This window comes from Anoplolepis gracilipes, chromosome 16 (assembly GCF_047496725.1).
Source record: "Anoplolepis gracilipes chromosome 16, ASM4749672v1, whole genome shotgun sequence".
NCBI classification, from domain to species: Eukaryota; Metazoa; Arthropoda; class Insecta; order Hymenoptera; family Formicidae; genus Anoplolepis; species Anoplolepis gracilipes.
This window is the reverse complement of record NC_132985.1, coordinates 6,344,426-6,367,888: the sequence shown is the minus strand read 5'-3', so window position 1 is coordinate 6,367,888 and position 23,463 is coordinate 6,344,426. Positions and strand designations below refer to the sequence as shown.

Sequence of the window (23,463 nt, the reverse complement as noted above, 5' to 3'; positions counted from 1 at the left end):
GGAAATCGCGCGCGCGCGCGATTCACGCAAGACGGGCCGGGCCGGGTTGCTTTTTACTTTGATCGCCGGCTTGTTGAACGGAGTGTAATCGCGCCAGAACTATCTACGGTCCGAGCAATCACGCTCATACCGCCATTTGTGCCATTGCCGTTGCTCTCGTTGGAGGTAGGTGTATATATATATATATATATATATATATATATATATATATATATATATATATATACCATATACACGCGCACAAAGCGCATGGATAATTAAACTGGGGGCCCGGTTACAACGCTCACGTTCACCATTTCCAGGGGGATGTGTCGGTGGAAGTTTTACCCACGAGAGGCTCACGCCCCGCATCTTTCGCGGCTCGCTTTTTCGCCATTTCGCATATATACATAAATATATGCTATATTTCTTGCTCGCTTTATGTCCCTTCGAGGACGTCGTGAATCTTGCTTGATGTCACAGCCCACATATGCATATTAAAAAAAAAAAAAAGAAAAAAAAAAATAGAAAAAGTGAGCATTATTGAAATATGGCACTCATTCAAATTTTATATTTTGTTTCGCGGCCTGTAAATTCTCTGCTTTCGCTTTTCGTTTTTGTCATTTCTAATAATTAGCGGAAAAATTGGCATACATGTTGGCAGCAAATCGAATGAGTAAATTCTAAATGTAGGGATTAACACGCAACACAAAATCGATGTGTTGTTACATGGGAACATATTGGGAGATTATTTAGCAAATGATTATTTGACTGATTGTGAGCTTGGTGGTTATACATATTCTGATGTTTATCAATGTCCTATATTTACAATAATTATCTCTGCCTGCTAAAGTTTGATGTTTACTACATTCGTGTATTTCGTAAATTATGTTGTTGTCAAGAATGTAATAATAACGATAGTAAATTAAACAAGTTTAAACAATCAATTGTAAAGCGAAATAGGCAACTATAAAATAACAGTAAACTTAAAATATAAAATTTAATTATGTAAAATATTAATATTTAAATAATGAAATCTCTAATTTTGTGTAGAAAAAATTAGATGAAAATTTTTCTATAAATAAAACCGATTAATTATATCGAAAGAAGTTTTATTTGCATAAATATTTTAGATGTCAGTGTGTTCATTTATTTATTTGTTCGCAGATAGTCTATCCTGAAAGATTTCAGATATATAAATATAAATAAGATATACAAATATATAGATATGTAAAGCTGTAATTGAATACAATATTAATTAGCAGCGAAAGTGTTAAACGCTGTTGCATTCCGTATTCTCGGAATGAAAAACCTTAACGTCTCCATTAGCGCTTGGTTTATCAATTTTTGAGATTTGATTCATCAAACCGCAAATTGGCGTAATTTTATGATGATCAATATGATTTTTATTCCGCGATGGAGATTTAATAATGTCGACTCGTGAAATTAGAAATTATAATCACGCGTTCGTTCTTCTTTGCGAATTCTACGTCTGCAATCACATCACACATCCGTATCTTATACCGTGCCGTCCGTATTCGCGAGATGCGGAAAATTAGATCTCTTTCTTCGCACACATAGCGAGAGAGCATCCGGTGATCCGAGAACCGAGGGCTTTTCCCGTTGTTTGTAAACGCGCGGATGGAGTTGGCGTTCCGTCTAATGTAAGAGAAAGTCTCATTTTCGGGGTGTGCGTGGAATCGAAGAGCGACTTCTGCTGCTGCTGCTGCTGCTGCTGCTGCTGCTGCTGCTGCTGCGACGAGGAAACGTTGCAACGGAAGGGAAGTGACTCTCTCGATCTGCAACTCGTCTCTCTTGTATCTCGCGAAAGTAGGGCGAGCCACGCCTAGAGAGAAGGCGTGTGCTCTCTCGCTTCTGCAAACATCACGGCAAACATCACGACGAATCCGTGGAGCGAAACGTTCTTTTTTCATTTCCCGCTCTCCCAACGTGATTCACGATCTGATTTTATTAGATCGCTCGAGAGCGGTCGCGCAGCTTTGTTGCCGCAAAGTGATCATGAATTTCTCATGTGTCAGATGTCAATGTAATAATGCGCCGCTTTGTCGTCGTATTGGAAACGCGATACAATTGTATCGCGAATCAATTGCTCGAGATTAATCAATACTTTAATAACGTTATACGCAACTATTGTCAGTTTTGATCACCGAGGATGCTGATTGCTTACATTGTGTTGCTTAAGGGTGTTTACTACCTATTTTTTAAAATATAGGAATTTAATCAAATTGCACAGATTGTTCTGATACGTGTTCAGAGACTTATAAAAAAACCTAGAGTTGATTCACTGAAGCAATCAAAAGTTATAAGGATTTTAATTTCCAATGAATTTACCCGTCGATATTATTATAAATATAATTATTTTGTGGATCTAATTCTAAGTAAAAGTATTAATATAATTATAAATATAATTATTTATATAAATAAGTATAAATATAATTATTTCTGTCCTTTTTAGGCGTTAAATTGATATGATTACAGATTTTCTATGTTATAAAAAACCTGTGATCATGTTGATTTAAGAGCTAAAATAGATAGAAATAATAATAGGAATTTATTCAAAATTTGCAAAAGTATAGTTTAAATATAGAGGAAATATTTGATCACATAATTTTGGTCAAGTACTGACTGAGTTCAAAAGATATTGAATATAATTTTCTCAATTTCGTCTTATTATCCGAGATGACATATTATTTATTGTGAAAACGTGGCAACATAGCATTCAGCTGAGCCTTCTTTTGACATTTTAAATAATTTATCTTTCATCTGAAGAAGCCTCTATATACAAACGTGTAAGCGAGAAGCGACTAGGCCTCAAATGTCAATTTGTAATTTGACCAACTTATGAAAAATTACCATGTTGTCACATTTCTTTCTTCTCAGAGAAATGACAAATTATTAAATTTATCAAAGAAATAGTTCAAAATCTTCTATATTTTGTCATTATTCACTATTATAATTTTTATTCTGACATTTTAAATTACTCTGTATGAGTAAATTCTTTTATTTTTATCATTCAAATTTTGTGCTGTAATGTTGAAATCGAGGTGTCGTCAATGATAAAAGTTTCTCATTATAATTTAAGAAACACGAAAATTCTCCGAAAAAAAGCAACACAAGTTTGAAAATACATTTCTACACTCTAGCTATGAATAAATAATAAGATTTTATGCAATTTTTATAATAATCATATATTAAGATATATGAGAAAAGTATATATTCGTCAGTTTCGACTACTTTTTGCTCCGATTGTAGGTGCTAAACATCCTTAAGTAAATTGATGTTTATAATTGACGCAAGTGTTATTAAACGTTAGAATCTTGCTTTGTTTATTTTCACGGACATTTCGTGGAAAAAAGGTAGAAAAACGGTATAGAAAAATGAATAATTTTATTAGACATTTATATACAAGTGTTCTTGATCATTTATCAAGCTAACAATTGTACCAAATATTCCTTTAAATATTTGTATTGCAAATTATTGTGTGAGAAAATCAATTTTTATTATTAAATTGTATAATTTTTTAATCTCTAGGAATGGTACATCGTACATGACATACAATCTTTGTCAGCGTTACTTATAATTTTTACATGCAATTCAGACTTTTATTGACTTTTTATATTTATTATTAGACACTAATAACTTTTAGCTTCGCTGGGGAAATCATGCAATTCGTTATATTTACTTTATATATTAATCTTATTCAACGAATAAGGCCACAATGATTAAACTGATCCTTCTCAGGCAGATTACGTGGCTGACAGTTAGTGACTGAAAACATTAAGAAATAATTTTAAATACATTTTGATATAAAAGTAATTTTTTTTAGTTCATATAACTATATTTTAATATAATATGGACAGGGTGTATATTTCTTGGAAAAACATTTTCAGGGAAATTTTTTATACTGGGAGAATTTTCATGAAATTAAAAAAATTCTCTTTTTATTTAAATTAATAATTATCTTATTATTTAATATTATTATATCATAATTATTTTGCTTTTATACTGTAAATAAATATACATATATCTATCTCTGTTTATATATTCAATGTTTTAACAAAATATCGAATATGCAATAAATATTCTTTATTTTAATGTGTAAGTAGTGATAAAAAAATTAAAATTATAAAAGTTAAAAATACTGTATCTTAACGAAAACTATTCAATTTTTTTCAGTACATTTGTAAAAGCACGTGAAACTTAAGTGGCTTATTTGCCTTGTTCCTTCCTTCGAGTGAAAAGACTTGGGAAACGCGAAAAATACAATAAAAAAATTTATTTGAGAAAAATTGCAGCAAAAAATGTTGAAAATATTCTGGAATTTTGTAGAAAAATACCTGGGAGATGAGGGAATTTTTCTACACGATTTAAATAGATATCCCATACGGAACTTGGACCGCATGTTTTATAAACACCTTATATATATACGTATTCGATACTCTACGTTTAATCTTGAAGGTATTCGAGGTAGGAAGACGACAGTATACACGGCCCCAGGACAAATAGAAACTCGAGCTGGCGACCTCTCTGCATAATGCATAACATTGTCGTCTTCTTCATCGTCGTCGTTGCAGTCGGTGGTCGCCTACCGTTCCTTCGTTAGCCTTTTATCCTCCCTCGTCCTTACTTATTCCAAGTAGTAGTTTTCTTCTACAAGAAGATATGCATATACAAGTTTTGCGCGCGCGCGCGCGCGCCCAGAAAAAAAAAGGACAAAAAACCAGTTCCTCCCTCTTCTTCTTCTTCTTCCTTCTTCGCTCTTCTGTAAAGAATATATGCGTCCAATTTGGAGTACCCAGTACACGAGTACGGTACATCGTGCATACGCTGGTGAACTCAATTTTCTCAAAGTAATGTATTATCTTGGATTCTGTAACGCATTCGTACGAAAATATGGTAATATGATAATGTTAATATAAACAATAATTTAAAAACAAAATTGCTTCACCGTTAAAAGAATATATAAAGGTGATCATATAAATATTGGAAAAAATATTTTTAATCCACTTATGGACAATTTGTAACGACGATTGAACAATTTCATCATTATTATTTTTCTCTGCATTATTTATTTAATTTAGCAACATGTAAGATTTCTATAGAAATAAAAATGGAATCGTTTCAATTTTGTTTATTCACAATTATATTTTTTTAATATACATACACACATAAAAAAAAATATGTATATAAAAATAATTTTGTTATTTTATTAATAACATAATATTCTTTGTTTATTATATTGTATATTATATAATGTTCTCTTTTTGTGATAATAAAATTACAGATTGGTTATGTTATATAATTGCAGGAATGTCGATCGGTGGTGGCGATGATGAAGCGTGAAAGTTACCGTTGATTTGTCGGACATCCTGCAGGGCCATTTGTTTCCAGGATGAGTGCGTCGCTGCAAATTTTGGCTCTAATCAGCTTAGTCGCGCAAAATGTGGCTTGGCCGCAGGACCCCATTCCTAGACTGCACATCAAACATCGTGAGTAATATTTAAGCAGAACATTCGTCTATTACAATGTTTTAATTAAGCACAGTCGGTGCTTGATTTATATTCACATTTAAAACTGCATTCATTGCTGGATGTTCAAATTTTGCTTGCTTAAGTCTTTATTCGAAAATGTCCTGTAACAATGAATGAAGATTTTAAATGGTTGACAAATACAAAGAGCTGAGCTTACTTTTTCAAACCTTAATGCTACGTCAAAAAAAAAAAAATTGATTGAGAAATTGATAGAAAAAATATTAGAAAGTTATAGAGAAGATTTTATATTTTTAAAATATATTTATTTTTAATAATATTTAAGTAATAATAGATTCAAAAAAGCAAAAAATTTATGCATTTACTTTCTACGTGTGCTTGATAATTTTTTAATATCTTTTTACACGATAATATTGACCTTAGAAATGATAATTAGGTAATATGCTTTTGATAGTTAGTTACCATTATTAGTCTCAATACCTACCACAAGATAATCTCCGGTAAACTGGTACTTTAACCGCGGTAAATTGGATTGGAAACTATCGTGGAATTAAGTGCTATTTAGTTACTAATTTACTGTTCTATCCTCGTTTTAGTACCGAAACTATTCAATAGAAAGACGCGACGAAAAATAAAAGATGCTACTTTAAGAGAGTTCTATCTAATATTTTCAATCCAAGAAAAATTATATGAAATGAAAGTAACTGCACTAGAGAATTAAGCTCACTCAAATATTTTTTGACAAACAATACACAGATTTGACATACTTATCTTAATATCATGGTTTTAATTTGCTAAATAACAGACGATAAAAATCACGTGATTAGAAGTTAAAAAAAAATACAAATAAGAAATTTATTTAGCATTAAATATATAACATAATAAGATTGATTTTGATTGAACGTTATTTTTTACACACATTAATATTTAATTTTCGATATTACATTTTTATTGATAATTAAATTCTCATATTTAATAATATATATATATATATATATATATATATATATATATAGTATCTTTTCAACATTATGTTACAAAATTGTGCTCTAATTGATGAAAGTTTAATTGTATGCTAATATAATCACAAAAATGAAAATTATATTACGTATGTAATTTGGATATTTAACACTACAAGTTATTTATTTGCATCTCTCGTATTTGTTCGAAATAATTTTACACCAAAATATTTTAATAAAATGTTTTTGTCGGAATGTACTCTCTCCATTTGTAATACCGCGTGTAATAACATTTTCCGTTTTTATGCAAAATCATCAGTATCGTATTTTAATGAAATAAAAGTATGGTGGATCCATCGCGCCGTTGGTAAAAGTAATTAGGTAAATTTCAATATTCGCACCTTCGCTATACAAGATTCAATAATGATCCATTACTAAATTTGGCGCGACGCGATGCTACACAATAGCCTTTTGCGAGACGGAATTTAATAAAATGTAGCCACACTTTCACCTCGCTATTTTATAGATTTATCGAGTTAGCAAATTGACAGAACCCAGCCTTTTAGGATATATACATAGGCGTTCAATTAAAATTAATCTAATCAAATGGAAGAGCGTCGGATAGAGTCACATCTCACAGATCAATCGCGAATTTATCACGCGCTATTATTTATGGCAGAGGATCATTTTCTATTCTGTTAAAAACGTTTTACGATTTTACACTCTTATATTATTGACAAAATGTTGCGAGTGTATTTCTGGTTTTTATTTTTCAAATAGATTTTTATTTTTTACAGAATTTTTTTTTATAAAGTAATCAATTTATTATCAATTATTAAATTCAATTATAAAAGTTTAGTTATCGATTAATTTGTTAATTATCAATAAATTTATTATAAGTTAAATATAATTTATTATAAGTTAAATATAATTTATTAAAAGTTAAATATTAATGTTTGTAAAAAAATGATTTTTGAGAATCAAATTCTGTAACTTTTGTGATACGTAATTTTTATTTTATTTTATTTTATATTATTATGAATAATAATTTGGATTTTATATAGAACACTGAACACTTTTCTCAATTCGGTTACACTTTATATTTCACAAGGTTACAAGATGTATGAAATAATCTTGATCCCCAATTTCTCGACATCCACGAAAAAGTCCCTTAAATTTATTCAAAGTGTGCGTCTCTTTCTCTCTCTCTTTCTCTGGTGGAGTGCTTGAAAAAAATTGGTTGAAGTGAACTGAGGGGAGAGGGAGGCAGGATAGTGTAGATAAGAACACTATCTACTCGGTGGTCGTTTATCACGCTAAGCAATCTCCAACTGGTTAACCCGCGACTTAATTTTCCTAGGAAAATTTCGTGGAGGGGGGATGGGAAAAATTATGTGAAACGGACGGCGACGGAAAATGGTCGTCGTCTTCTGGATCGCCCAGGACGATCCAGGGCGGACATTCTGCCCTTTCGAGAGTGGTCGCATTGTACGTATGCGCCGGATATGCAGTCGACGACGACTTTCATACCTGCCTCTGACGGCGTATTCAGCGAGTTGTCACAACGGGCTGACCCCTACCAATTCAAAGGCACTTCCGCGCGATGTGAGCACCCTTTCGATCACACCTGTGGATTTGGTTGTCTCGTGGAACGTGCGAACATACCTCAAAACGGATAGACCGATAAAGCTAAACATAGACGCGATGTTACACAAGCATGAGCACAAGGCTGCTCAAAATTTTTAACGGCTCAGAAGTTTTTTAGTATTAAATATTTTTTTCAAACTATCTATTGACGCGAATTTCAACTGCAATTAATTGAAAACGTACTAGTTTATATATATATATAATTTTAAATTTAATTACAATTTTTTTTCAATTGATTACACTTTTACTTTTTATATTTTTTCGGGGAGAAATATTTTCGGTATCTCATTATGAGCTGCAGAGCAAATATTACGCTCGTGATCAAATATGATACACTCTTACAATGCATTATTTAAATTTTATTATGTGATTCAATTTAGAAATTTTATGAAAAGAATTTTCCCCGAAAAAGAGCTGAATGTGATTTTTAATAATGATTTTTAACTAGATTTTAATGTTTGACAGAATTTCGCTCTCGACACGCTCACGCTTTCAAGTAAAAATAAAAGATTTATGTTTACGTACAATACGTTACGACTATGCGTTACTTATTGCTTTGCAATAAAATGTTAACAGAGAGAGAGAGAAAGAGAGACAGCCAGGCTTGACCGTGAGAATTTATTCCTATCGAAAAAAAAAACAACATATCACATAGATTGTCAACGTTCTCAGCTGGTCGCACGCGTCGTAAACAAAGATACAATCGATAATTTCCGTCAAATCGGGGATGACGGCTTTTCGGAAGTTTACTCGACCAGAAGGTAGAGAGAGAAAGAGAGAGAGAGAGAGAGAGAGAGGGAGAGAGAGAGAGAGAGAGAGCGGCTCGCACGTTGCGGCGACGAGACACACAACACAGGACGGCGGGGGTTAACGACCGTTGGAAATCCGCCGCCGATGGTGGTGGTGGTGGTGGTGGTGGTGGTGGTGGTGGATTCGCCTCTCTCGGAGCTTTTGACGCGGATCAAATATTGGCGTGTGTCCTGTCGATCGGCGCGTCCACGCCGCGACGCGACGCCGCGGCCCGCTTTGGTAAATCCTATTGAGTATTCAATTACGGTTAAAGGAGCGGGGGAGGGGGAGGGGGGAGGGGTTTACATACATACATGCATGCATGCATGCATACACATACATAGTTGGCAGATCCAGATGAAATTGAACGCTCTCTCGCGCGATGTACATACACTAGGCGTCACAAATGTCAGGAAAATGCCTCGAGGAATTTTCACCGAAAATTTCACTACCTGTGCGTCGTCTTCGATTATGTTCGCTGTCGAATAAATTGGGATTGTCTTTGTTACACAAAGAAAAAAAAAAAAAAAAAAAAAAAACTGCTGTCTTTATCGAATGATTATATTTTAATTTTTAATATCTTACTCGCACGAAAAGTGATGAGATAAATGGATATTTAAAATATTAAAATATTAAAAATATTCTTATCGATAATAATTTGTTAATATATTTACAAGTGCAATAAAATAATATCATCAAGATAATCTTGTTTTTTTTTTTTTTTTAAATATACATATACATTTGTATATTCCTGGAAAAACATGAAAAATCTGGAATTCTCAGGGAATTTTTTATACCTATAAAAATTAGGGAATTCTCATTTTATTAAGACTCGAAAAATTAAAAAGAAAATTCTAATAATTTTGGTTTTATACTGTTTAAATAATAATATGTATCCATCTTTGTTTATATATCAGGTTCAATGTCTTGATAAAATATAGAATATGCAGTACATATTCTTAATTTTAATTTTGAGCGTTAAAAAATAAAAATGTTATGAAAGTTATGAAAAATATTTAATCTTAACGAAAACTATCCAGTTTTTTAGTATATTTGCTCAATCTAGCACTTGAAACTTAAGTGGCTTTAAAAACATGAGTATAATAAAAAGAATTTATTTTAGAAAATGACACCAAAAAATTTTTTAATTATTCTTTTTTTTCTAGAATTTTGAACAAAAAATACCTGGAGGATTTTAGGACATTTTTTTTCTAAAATTTCAATAGATATAGATTTTGTTGTAATGAGCTCAAGCAATTTACTGACAACGATTAATTACTTCTTTTATCGTCAATATACGATATCAGGTTGCATGAAGTGATTTTTTTTATGTATATGCGAGTTTCGCTTGAAAATATTGAGTTTAGAGAGACACGTGATTTGTTTAACCGTCTTACTTTATCCTCTTATTTTCTCGAGTAAAGCACCATGTACATGCATCACCTGCAGAGAATCGCTCTATCAATCAACATCTAGACATGATGATGCGTCGCTGTGAAAAATATTCATCTAGTGAATATTAAATCGTTTACACAACGTCTTGCATAAAAGACTCGCGCGGTAATGTAAATTTTCTCCACTTCTTACCTTCGGGGAAAAAGACACCCCGGTTTAACTGCGTACATACGATCGGAATGTAAGTAATATCTCGGGGCGGGTTACGTAGATTAATCATTTGCTACGACGGAAGCCGTACACTTGACCGGCTCTCGTCAAGAGTAAGCTCGTTAGGGCTTGAAAGAACTTTGTTAAGCTCCTCGAGATCGCGACAACAACAACCTACGTCTGTGTTCGAGAGAGTCTGTGTACTCTGCCATATACACTGTGCTCGCTAAATTCACGTGCACTCTTAAAAAAAAGAACCAGCTCGCACCTTTGTAACAATCGCATTTCTCCACTCGGTATATATCCGCTTGCAACCGTGCCGATTGGGCCAAAGTTTGAATTATTCTTCCGACGTTCCTTGGATATACATTGCATGTAGGGGTGTATTTGGGCTTTGAGCTGGAAGTTTGCTAAGTAGCGTAAATGTACCGTAAACGATAGCTCCTGATATTCTAGTCGGATACCCGTCGGCGATCCGCTACCGATCGCTAATGTCATTCCCATATTCTGGAGAGTAGCCCCGAATTTATTTCTGCCGAATTGAACTAAATCAGTTCGGCAAATTAGCGGCGAAAATGGAAATTTTTATTTCTACCTCGGGATTTCCCTTTCCCCCTCTCCCCCCATCTTTTCTATTACCAACGTCCATCTCACACTCCGCGGATATAATAAATTTTAAAATTGTTGTTAAATTGAATTAAATTACCTTTTTGAATATTTCTTTAATTAATACGGTGAATATTGATAATAATTTATTGTTAAATGTTTACTTTTCTCCTTTTATATTTATTTAATTTAGCTAATAGAATAAAGTAATTTTTTTTTTATTACAGTTTATTATTGTGTAATATTTTATATATTGTTCGCATAGTTTTCTCTTTTCTATATTTTTAACGTTATTATGAAATATAATATTCTATTCTTGAAATTTTTTTTTACATTTTTATTAATTTCACAGTTTGCGCGCTACAGGAAACTTTTTATTTATTTTAAATTATTACGTAAGATAGTTTGTTCGACAATTTCGTACAATATTATTTATTTTATAAATATATATTTCAAAATTTTTTATATAGATTGTACATAACTTATAAAAGCTAAGTTTAGATTGAATACTGCATTTATTTTTGTTGTTTGAACAAAATGGAAGATGGTAAATATTTTACAGAAATGTTTAATGTATATAATACTATAAAAGTTAGCTCAAGATCATGAGTTTTTTTTTTCAGATTCTTCAATTTCGAGTTGATTTTATTCTTAATGAAGACATTTATAATTACTGATTAATTAATGTTGACAATATTTTTGACAAATTTTTTTTAATGGAACTTTAGGCTTTAAAAAAGAAAATAAATGCCGCATTTTTCAATTAACTTCAACTCAGATTTGATTTTGGCAGAATTTTAATTGGATATAAAGCTACACACACACACGCACACACACACACACACACACACAGTGTTAAAAATTGGAAAAATGTAAATGGTTCTCTCTTTTCCTCTCTCTCTTGCATTTTTATTAAAGAAAAATTAAGTACTTCTTTATTAAATTGACTAAAGAGATATTTGGTGACGACATTCGATATCAGAAGATATCTTGTGTTTATGGATGATAACAAAAGTGGGATTTTTCGTATGAATTTTGATTCTGATAGTCTTAAACTTTGATGAGATCGAAAACTACGTTTGCTTGTAATGCCAGATTATATCATATGTAATTATGAAGTTGATTTAGGTCCGGAAGCGATACGAGAAACTGTGTCTGTGTAACTAGCAAGTAACTTAATTCTGCATTAGCTTCCCATTTAGTAGCACATGCTAAAGACATATCTGAGCGTGGGAGATTTACATTCACGTAAATAACCCCTTACATACGCCGGAAGTAGACGAGAAACTCTCGACGAGATCAAACGCGAGCTATTCTATTCTCGCGTTTTGATACGTACATACGCGGATCTGCCTTATATGTATTCGACAAATATCTGCGTAGTAACACGTTCGCTGACCGTCTCAAAGAAAATATTTCTCTTTGCCTCGAGAGCTCTGTGTACAAATTTTGCACCGCGCTCAAACAGCGAATAATAACTAGTTGAAATAAATATAAGAGATAGGAATTAGACCTGCCCTCTCTCTCTCTCTCTCTCTCTCTATTTATCTATACGATTATTGTATAAAGTAGATTCTAATATAAATCAACCAACTTTCCGTATTGTTCAACTAATTGGGAATAATTTTTTTTTCTCGTGAATGAAAATATCAGGATTAAATAGGTTTCGTTATAAGCGAATAGATATAAAGTTAAGCTCAATATTGAGGGTTTTATTATTTAGCGCATTTTTAAAAATTGGATTTTTTATTTGCTAGAGATAATAAAGAACTTTAAACAATTTTGAAATACATATTTACAATTGACATTATTATAGTTGAAATTAAATTTAAATATTGCATGCCTTTTTTAATTTTTAAAGTTAATAAATTTATGATTTTTTTCTTTGTGTAATATAAAACATGAGAAAGGATGATTATAAAGTATTGTATTTTCTATGTGAAGTAGATATGACATTTTATAATTCACTTTGGAATATAAAATTTTATTTATAACGGTTTCTCACAGAAAAAAAAACCTGCAAAATAATTTATTTCAGTAATTAATTTTATATTGCAAAGTTATATTCATTTAACGATAATTGATTTAGGAACAAATATGTATCTTTTTGATTATATGATTCTGTTTAAAATTTTTCGAGAATCGTAAAAATAAATATAATAAAATTTTGATACTAATTAATTCAAAGTTAGATTTAATTAACAAACATTACCTATTTTGGAAGTACGCTTTCATGAAGTACAAACAGCTGAGAAAATGTTGCTTTTGAGTTTATCTCAAATGGACCTAACTTTAACATGAATTATATATAATTACCATTATAATATTTAAATCTCTAATTGAGTTCAAAGATAAAAGAAATAAATGGCAAATATATATATATAACGATATTGTGTTGAGGATTTCTAAGAAGAAGTTTGCGGTCGCGAAGTTTGTTTATCAAAGAATCTACGGTTAAAGCGTAATGTGATAATTCAGATTGTGAGATATTTTGATTGAAACTTGAGCGTTAGTTGGTGCACACGAAATTATTAATGCGAGTTATTTCATCACAGTCAATAGAAGTAATATACTCTACCGCTTTTGCATAATCTTTATTCAAGTATTTTAACACTATCTTGCAGCGGGACCACGAAACTGATATAAATTAATTGTTTAACTTATTTGCTTTATGAATTCTTATTCTTTTTTATGAAATAATTTATATGCTTTTACTAAAAATAATATAAGATCTTAATAGAGATAATTTTTTATGAACTTGAGAGAGACACCTGAGAGATGAAACAAAATGATGTTACGAGTCCTTTTTTTGGGACAATTTTATTTTTAAAAAATTAAAAATTTATTATAAGAATATTAATGGCGTACAGATATAAATCGAAATGTTAGGTAGCTTTTAACAGGATTATTAAACCTGATTAAATTATTTAAAAAATAAATATAAATGACATTATAAAATTCAAAGTAGCCAATATAAGAACAATCATTAAAAAAAGAAAAGAAATTAAGCAGATGGATAGTCAACCATTTGTACAACTCGAGAAAAATCATGGGAAGAGAGGGAAACATAATTAAAACATAGGTACGTAAAATCATGTAATTAAAGACTTTCGTGAATTTAATCGCGTAAAAAGTAATCTGATAGTCAATATAGTTTAGAATATATTTCCGTAGCAGATAACTATCGCTGTAGCGTAGCATGAGAATAGCCGAGTGTATTCTCGTTCGTTCAACCAACAGTCCTACGGCTGACGAGCGATTTCAGCGGAACGAGAGGTGTGCGGGAAAAGAAGAAAGAGGAGACTCTGCTTTCGCGAGGTGATTGATCGTCTCGCGAGGACGACGCCCCTTTCGTCCTCGCGATCAACGTTCATCCAACCGATCGGTGTACACCTCGGCTCGTCTCATCGGGTCGCACCGCACCCCGCAGGATCAATTTGTGATTTGCACATGCCGTACGGAACGCCTGTATAATGTTCGATCGATCGGGCGTATCGGAAAAGAAATTTAAGTGGTCCAATACAGCAAATCGTCCCTTTGGATTTTTTTCTTTTTTTTTTTTTATTCTAACGATTGAATTTTTTTTGACGTTTGTTCCCGCGCGTGTTAGAAATTTTTCCTCACTGAAGAATATAATTTGTGCTCGAAATTAGAATATTAGAATTTATGAATGGTATTTGGCAAAGGAAACTATTACACACAAATCGCTCTTTAAAAGAAAGGCATGTTATTGACATTGTTTTTCCACGATGCTGATTGGTTGTCCGAGGTCTCGTTGTCAAGTGCATTATTGCGACTTGCTGCGCGCGTGTAGTCTGCAGCTGTCAAATTTTGACAGTTGTGTGACAATTTGTAGAAAAATTATATTAACGAAGAGTTAAAAAAAAAGTTACAGAAACCGAAAAAGAGAAAAAGAGAGACAAAACAAAGGTATATATATTATATATGTATGTATATTGTGTAATTATGTGTAATTAATAGAAAAAGGAAGAGATGGACGAAAAAAGGAAAAGGGATATAATATTAAATAAAGAAAGAGAAAGAGGGAGAAAGGAAGAAAAAAGAAAGAAGGATGCTTTTTTAAAGCCGACCGTAAATATTAAAATTAAATATTTAACAACCAATTAGCAACGCGGAAAAAACTTTAACGCTTAACTTTAATATACACAATGTAAACATAAACAAAATAAATGGCGCACGCGTAGCGCGCGCTTAACTGTCTAATATATATATATATATTTCGCACGCATATATAATCATATGTGTGATTAAAATTTTTGATTATTTATTGTATATTGATTGATAAATATGAGATAGGGAAAAGGTGTATTTTCTGGAAAAACATGGAAAACCTAAAATTTCTTTTGTACCTGGAAAAATCAGAGAAATTCTCATGGGACTTTATTGGAATTTGGAGAATTTTTTCAAAAATTCTTTAAAAATTTTGCTTTCGTATCATAGTCAGCCAGCGAAGCAAATTATATATTTAAAATATTATAAATATCTATTTTGGTTTATATATTCAATATCTTAACAAAATATCGAATATGCAGTACATATTCTTTGTAATTTTTAATGATAAAAAATGAAAGTTTTATGCAAGTTTAAGAAAAATGCTTATTTTCTGAAAGTTATTCAGGTTTTTTTTTTTTAGTACTTTTACAAATCCTAGCACTTGAAACTTAAGAAACTCTGCTGTGTTTTTTCCTTTTCATGGGTGAAGAACATTAGAAAACGCATGGAATGAAAAATTTATTTTAGAAAAAGTTAGACAAAAAAAATTTATATAATATTCTTTCTGGAATTTTGGACAAAAATACCTGGAAGGTCGGACAACATTTTTATAAAAATTAGGTACTCTGATGACAGATTATTATACATATTTGATGCACATTTTTTCCAAGTGTCAAAGAAGTAGAACACACATATTACATAGATCGTTTAAGATATATCTTATAATCTTGCAGAAATGCATGATGGATGCTTATTCATTGGTTACTCGCTATAAATGTGAGTTTGTTGTTTGCTAATTTATTTAATGCTGCATTTAGCACCGTATTATGTCGTGCTCTTGGAGATGATTCTGTAACACGATAAACTAGGTCGCCTGGTTACGGATCCTATGAAGACCGTAATTTATAACACCTGGATATATTTAGTACCTCGTCTGACATTCGCAGTTCGGTTGGTAGCGCTAGGAAATTGCTGGCATAGTGATATAAGGCAAGGGATATTGTACATCGGGAATATAAATTGAATGGAGAGAAAGTATATATATATATATATATATGTACTCACACATATATGTATAAAGGAAGCACACACGCTTTCGTGCGAAAGTGAAATTAACGATTCAATAATTTTTTATTTCGCGTTATGCAACATATTTCCGTGTTTTTTTTACTACAGACATTTCCGTCGTTTCTATTCCTGGAAAATGCACCATCGGCTAGAATTTTATAGGGATATTGCATATTTTTTAAAATAATAATTTGTACATTTTACACGTTTAGTTTTTTTGTCGAAATTTTATATTATGTAAGAATATTAAAATATCGATAGAGTGTAAGAATGTCTTACGATTCGCAATTTTAATATTTTAATATTAATTTTCTTCAAATTCGATTCGGCACTAAAATGAGAGAATGTTTTAGCATAAATAATTGATTTTATTTATAATTGATGGAAAAAAGAAACTTTGAAAATTCGCTTGGAGATCAATAAATTACCGAGCCAATGGAGTTTGTTTTTTTTTTTTTTTTTTTTTACAGAATTTTAATTAATAAATATATAAATAATAACATTAAAAATGTTCGATATAAATCGTGATCTTACTAAAATACGTCCTTAAATTAAAAATCAAAGTCGAGTCACGATTTTAATACACACAAATAAAACATGAATGTATTCTTCAATTAATAATTTGCTAAACAAAATTTTATCGATTTTAATTAGTGCTTGCAAATTATTACTTAGTTATTTATGACACTCGTGACATTTTTAATAATGCAACTTGATATCAGGGATATCGTAAAGTAATATATATATATATATATATATATATATATATATATATATATATACAGTTTTATTGTTTATGCAGCAATCGTAGTACGAGAGACGATAATAAAAATGGGACGATATAAATCCGCTATAAAATACGAAATGCCCTAGCAATTGCACGCTCGACTACCGTTAGCTATGCGCACGCGTTTCTCAAAGTCGGATGAATTTGAGCGATAATGCAAGATCGGTATAGATAAACGGTGCTGCAGGTGCAAAATCTGTCGTAAGCAAAGTCGCTTACTTTGTCTTGTGACACATGTAATATCCGGATCGTTGCTGTTTGTCATGTATAGTCACGAGCCAAGATACACAGGTACATATCTTATTTGGAATAAACCGGACGTGTAAAAAAAACACACACACACACACACATAAAAATGCAATAGATATATGCAGGTTGTTCGCCCCGTTAATTTGTTACAGTCGCGCTTGGACACCATCCGGCAAGTTTTCAGCATATAAAACAAAAGCTAACTCTCGATAAGCATTTAAACGGCGATAAATCCGCAACGCGATCGATATCGCGCCGAACATTTCATTCGTGAGGGGGAGGGGGGAGGGGCGGTGTAGATAGTCGGCGTGAATGCTCGGAATATTTGTGTGCATCCCCGCGACTAATTCCGCGTGTCGTGAAGCGAGACGAAGGTAACATCAGTAATTACTCTGTTTTGTTCTCTCCCCCTACCGCCCCGGCCCCCCCCCCCTCTACCCCCGCCGTGTACGTACATACACAATCTCCCCGGTTCGTGATAGAATTTACAAATGAGGAGATAACTGACAATTACACACGGAGCTCTCTCGGTGTTCCAGATTCAGGATTTGCGAGACAGGTTTTTATCTGCGAATTTTTCGGCCGCAATTTGGAGTGGACTCTTCATTAATTTAAATGTCAATCAATTGCATGTAAATAATGGACGGTTAATTGTGATAAAAGAGGGGAAAAGTAAACTGTAAAAATTGATAATTAAAATCGTAATCTTTACTCAACTTTGAGTATAAATGTTACACTTTTTTTTAATTTAAGGGGTAGGAAAAAATGTATCGAAAATACGTAAGCATAGAAACTTGCGAGAAATGAGGAATAATTTGATTAAATAACAATTGATTCAAAAATGTATTTTCAAAAATGAAAGATATCTAAGGACACTCCTAACATTTATCTCACAGATTTTTTAAGCATATATAGATAAATAAAGGGTATATATTTTCTGGAAAACACGTATGTAAAGTTGGCCGGCTATTATCAAAAATTTAAAAGAATGATTAGAATTCAGATTGCCCCCTACAAATTTTCTATCAGTTTTAAAAATAGCATTTGAAGGTACGGGGGGGCAACTTGAAATTTTTCATAACTTTAAGACGATATAACTTTTTTGTTATCAACTTTAGAGCTTTAGTTATTAAGGTTAATTGTTAGACTCTTTGGGGGCCAGTAGAACTCTCGACAAAACTATCAGTTTCCGACAAAAATTTTCACCCCTATGAGACTTTAAATATTCGTCTTATCGAGGTGAAAAATATTAAGTTGGTCCGTATCTTTTCAGGAAACTTTTTTTGTATCTGAAGAAATCAGACAATTCTTGGGGATGTTATTGGAACTCTGGAAATTTAGAAAAAATTTTCTCTTTGATAGTTTTGCTTTTACACTGTAAATTATATGGAATATCAGGGTGTATACTCCCGGAAAAAACCTGGTATTCTCAGGGAATTTTATTATACCTTGAAAAATCATGGAATTCGTTAGGATTCAGGAAATTTTAAAAAATGTCAAAGAAGTACTTATTTAAAAATTTTTTGATTATAATTTAAAATATTTTAAGTTTAAAATCTGCTTAAAATATATATTTTTTGTTTATGTCAAAAAATGATACCCTAAAATAAATAAGCTTATTTTAAAATTGCATCTAAAAATATTTTAATTTTACCTGGAATTTTGAACAAAAATACCTGGAAGATCCTGAAATTCTCAGGCAACTTTATTACAGAATTTGAGTATACACCCTGAATATCCAGTTAAATATATATATATATATATATATATATATATATATATATATATGTATATTCTTTATTTTAACTTTTAATGATAAAAGAATAAAAATGTTATTTAAAAATTTATTTTATTTTAAAAATGCAGTAAAAAAAAAATCTTGAAATATTCTCGTTACATGAAATTTTGAACAAAAATATCCGGCAAATGAGGGAATTTTTTTACAAGATTTGAATCAAGATACCTAATAAATATCAAGTAAATTTATAGAAACGTAAGAGAGAATCTTTTCACTTTGCTCTCTCTCTCTCTCTTTATTCTTCCAATTTATCAAATGTGATTCGCTATTTGATAAAGAAATGAATGCTGCGGCGACGGTTGAACGTTTAATTCACCTTTCCCCCTTGTTGTCACGTAAACATTTGATATCAAGATAGAAAATTGCTGCACGCACGGTACTTGTCGGTACTTGCGAACGACGATATAGCCGCGGGACATCGCTTTCCCGGAGATGTACCAATATATGAAATAAAAGAGATAAACGAGACAAACGTGGTCGACGATACACGTACACGCAAGCACACATGTATCAAACGTAAAGCTTTAGAATGGAGGAGGGCTCTTTCAAAATGCAATGTCGATAACAAGCGACGTCTGCGTACGAATTTTCGTCCAAATTGCATAAACTCGCTCCGTGCGATATTAGGTTCGTTCGTCGATAGAAAGAATATCGCATGCGATGTAATGTACGGGATACGAATCGTATGGACATACATACATATCTTTTAGATCAGGATTGTCGAACGCAGGCGAGAGAGAGAGAGAGAGAGAGAGAGAGAACGAATACGCGTTGTTCCGTTCATTTATCGTAAGCGCGAAATTGTCGCGCGCGAAAATTTCGCGTCCCATCGGGTCGTTGAATTTTAACTCGATACCTGGTGATGTACAGTACCCTGGAAACCGACCGATAGTCGTTTCATGAGTTATGGCTTGCCACCGCACTCTGATGTTGCGAACTCGCGAGAGAACGTATATTCGCAGGTACATTATATATTTGTATTATTTAATTGTTCCCGCACAAAATCTCGGACTTTACATGTATATTATATATTATTTTTCGTGATATTAATGATTAAACGTAGATAAAGCAGAGCGCGTGTGCGATAAACATAAATTAATTTTAGAAGGAAATATTCCGTTTTCGTTACGTGTCATAATAATAATGCAACTTTAAACAATAGCATGGATTTTTATAGCGTGAGATAAAAACTGAAATTTGTTTCAATCGAGATACGAGTTTATTTTAACGCAACAATATATAAAATATTAGTAGATTTCGAATGCGTGTGTGTGTGAATATGCGTATGCAATTTTGATTCAATATAGGTTTAAAATTGCAATAGGATTAGTTTTTTTTTTTTTTTTTTTTTATTTGTGACGCAATAAATTGAACGGCACGTTAAATGATTATGCACAAATTTTATCGATATCAAAAGCTTGTCATCGCGCGATCGTTAATTTCCATGTTTATCGACGTCTGTAAAATCATAAATGTTACCATGAACGGCTTTAAATTTAATTAAAGAGTCGACGAGATAAAAAGATATATATATATATATATATATATATATATATATATATATATATATATATATATATATAGATGGCTGCAAACGATAGATAACGGTGATCGAAAATTGAAATGTCAAAGGCTAAAAATATATTAGCTGTAATTGCTTGGGTGTATACTAAATAATCGTAGAGTTTTTGACAGCTTGAGTAGAATGTACGTGTGTACATACGCATGTTGCGTGTAGGTTTACGTGACACGTGATTCCCTAAATGAGGACATTCGACGCATATTTATGCGTGCTGTCAGGGAGCGACGATCATCATCGTCGGATGTGACAACGAGCATAACAAATGAGCGGTGACAAGTTAATATTAGGCCTTTCTAGGACAAAACGTTTTCCACCGTGCAATTTATGATTTACACATTCCGCCGTATCAAGAGATATACTGGTGGCCGAGTGTCTATTTCGAATTAGATTTTAAAACACCGGCCGCAGCTCCGTAATTAACACGAGAATTTAGATGAAAAAACACGTTGCAAACCAAGCGCGCACGCGTCTGAATTTTAAGGTGAAAAGAGAAATTTTTAAATTGCACGCGAGAGACGGCACGCTTGCGACAGTTTCCATTACATTCGGCTTTTGAAATGGATAACCAATTATTTTAATTTAATATTTTAACATTATTTTTTTTATTATTTTATTGTTTATACTTTTCTAAACTTTATAATAAAATTTTTTAAAGTATAGTTGTTAAAAGCAAAGTATAGAAGAATATAATATGTACATTTATTATTTTTTTTTTTTTTTTTTTACGTATTAAAATGACTAGAGGCTAGTGATTTTTTTTTCTTTATTATAGCAAAAACGTATTTAATTGCAGCAGAAATCGAGAGATGAGTAGTGCTAGGAAACATTTAAATCGTATCGATCCGAGTCAGAAATGAGGAATAAAAAATGTTGAAAATTCTTTTTTTTTTTTATTCGAAATAATACTGCTCGCTTTAAAATAAAAAATCTATTATACCGCAACAATTAAAATTCGAGGTACCTTTGGGTATTTTTAGCGCATTTCGAAACAAATGTAATAATAATAATTATATGTACATTATTAATAACACCGAATGTGTACGCGATATAATTGCCAATTATAATGTACTAACCGACAAAAATATCAAGATTGATTTGATTTTCTCTTTTCTTTAGAATTCTTAAAAATAAATACAAAAGTATATAAATACAAGAGAATAAATACAGATAATAAATACAAGAAAGTAAATACAAGAAGAAATGGCATCTCTTACTACTTGTTATTTTAGTATTTATATATTATATATATTATATCGGCGTGGTTTTTCCATATAAAAAAAATATTTCGCTTTTTTATTAAATTATGCTAACACGAGCGAGAGGATAAATCAATTGAGATTACACAGAAGACTTTAAACAGCATTTGCATTAGCTTATGTATGCAAAAAGTTTATTAAGCATATATGCGCAGATTCTATAGAATAAGTGTTACACGATAATTAATGGTTGATATGGCTATTTAAAATTGAATTTTTTTCGTTCAAAGTAATCTCTTTTTTTCGCACAATTCTTTTTTCCACGCTAATGTGAAAATAAATGAGCAGAAGAGATTCATGTTCTATTACGTTAAAAATGTGATTTTTTAAAAATGAAAATATACCCGAAAAACGGGCCATTTATTTATGCGAAAATTTTTTTCTCATATTTTCTAAAACATACAAAACTTTTTTTTTTTTTTTTTTTGTTTTTTTTAATTTTCTCACTCGTCTATAGCTTGAGAAAGCTATATAGCTTTTGCAGGGTTAGACATTGTGTATTTATAATGTACACACATATCACAAAGTATAAAATTGCGTTGGTATTTACATTTTTGCGAATATCTGCGTTTCAATAACTATTTCCCTTAGTATATATACACTTGGGATTCAGGTTACGTTACTGTTTGCGATATTCTCGATACATTTTTTTCCCAACAAAAGGACGATATTTTGTGACGCGCAATGGTTTTTTTTAAATAATATTTTAAACGGAATTTCAGGTAGATAGGATAAGAGAGAGAAAGAGGGAGAGAATGTAAAATTGTGGATATGTTTCAGATAAAAACATCTTTCTCATTTTTCCAATGTTTTAGCTGTTAAATATATATGAATGTCATAACCCAAATTTCAATGCAAATATTATTACTGAGCTTACTTTTTTCACAATTAAGTGTAATGCATAATATTTATTACTACGCTGATCGGTCTGCTTGATTGTAACAATTTTCTATAAATATCACATATTTACTTTTCCCTTGTAAATGCGAAAATATTTTATATACATTCGCGCGGGTGTAAATATTCATTTATAAGTAAATATTCAGGAATAAATGTTACGCTTTTCTCACTTACTTGTATTAGCTTTCTTTTTTTTCTTTTTTTTTTTTTAATTTTTATGTTTTATATTGACAATATAAAACATAAAAACGCAATTAACATACAATAGCAAATAAATTATTCATTGTATTTAGTTTTTTAATATAATTTGCGGTTTTTCGTTTTTTCCACAAAATATTAAAGGTACATGTATGTTCTTGCGTCAAGATCTTCAGTTTATAGCACTGTATTTCATACGACGACTCATTTGCATTTTCGAGATAGAATTAACGTCGAGTATATGTGCAACATTAAAATTACTTTCACGTTAGAAACGGAGGGTGTGAGGATTCAAAG

General features: G+C 31.4%; 1 protein-coding gene across 2 annotated transcripts in view; it reads left to right on the top strand.

Moving 5' to 3' along the window:
• Nucleotides 1-23,463, top strand: part of LOC140674815 (semaphorin-1A) — a 221,552-nt gene that overhangs the window by 37,355 nt on the left and 160,734 nt on the right. For both annotated transcript variants that reach the window (XM_072908635.1, XM_072908632.1), the window contains exon 2: nt 5,309-5,489. In XM_072908635.1, coding sequence (XP_072764736.1) covers nt 5,393-5,489 — 97 coding nt within the window. In that variant the 5' untranslated portion in view covers nt 5,309-5,392. The remainder of the gene's footprint in view (nt 1-5,308; nt 5,490-23,463) is intronic.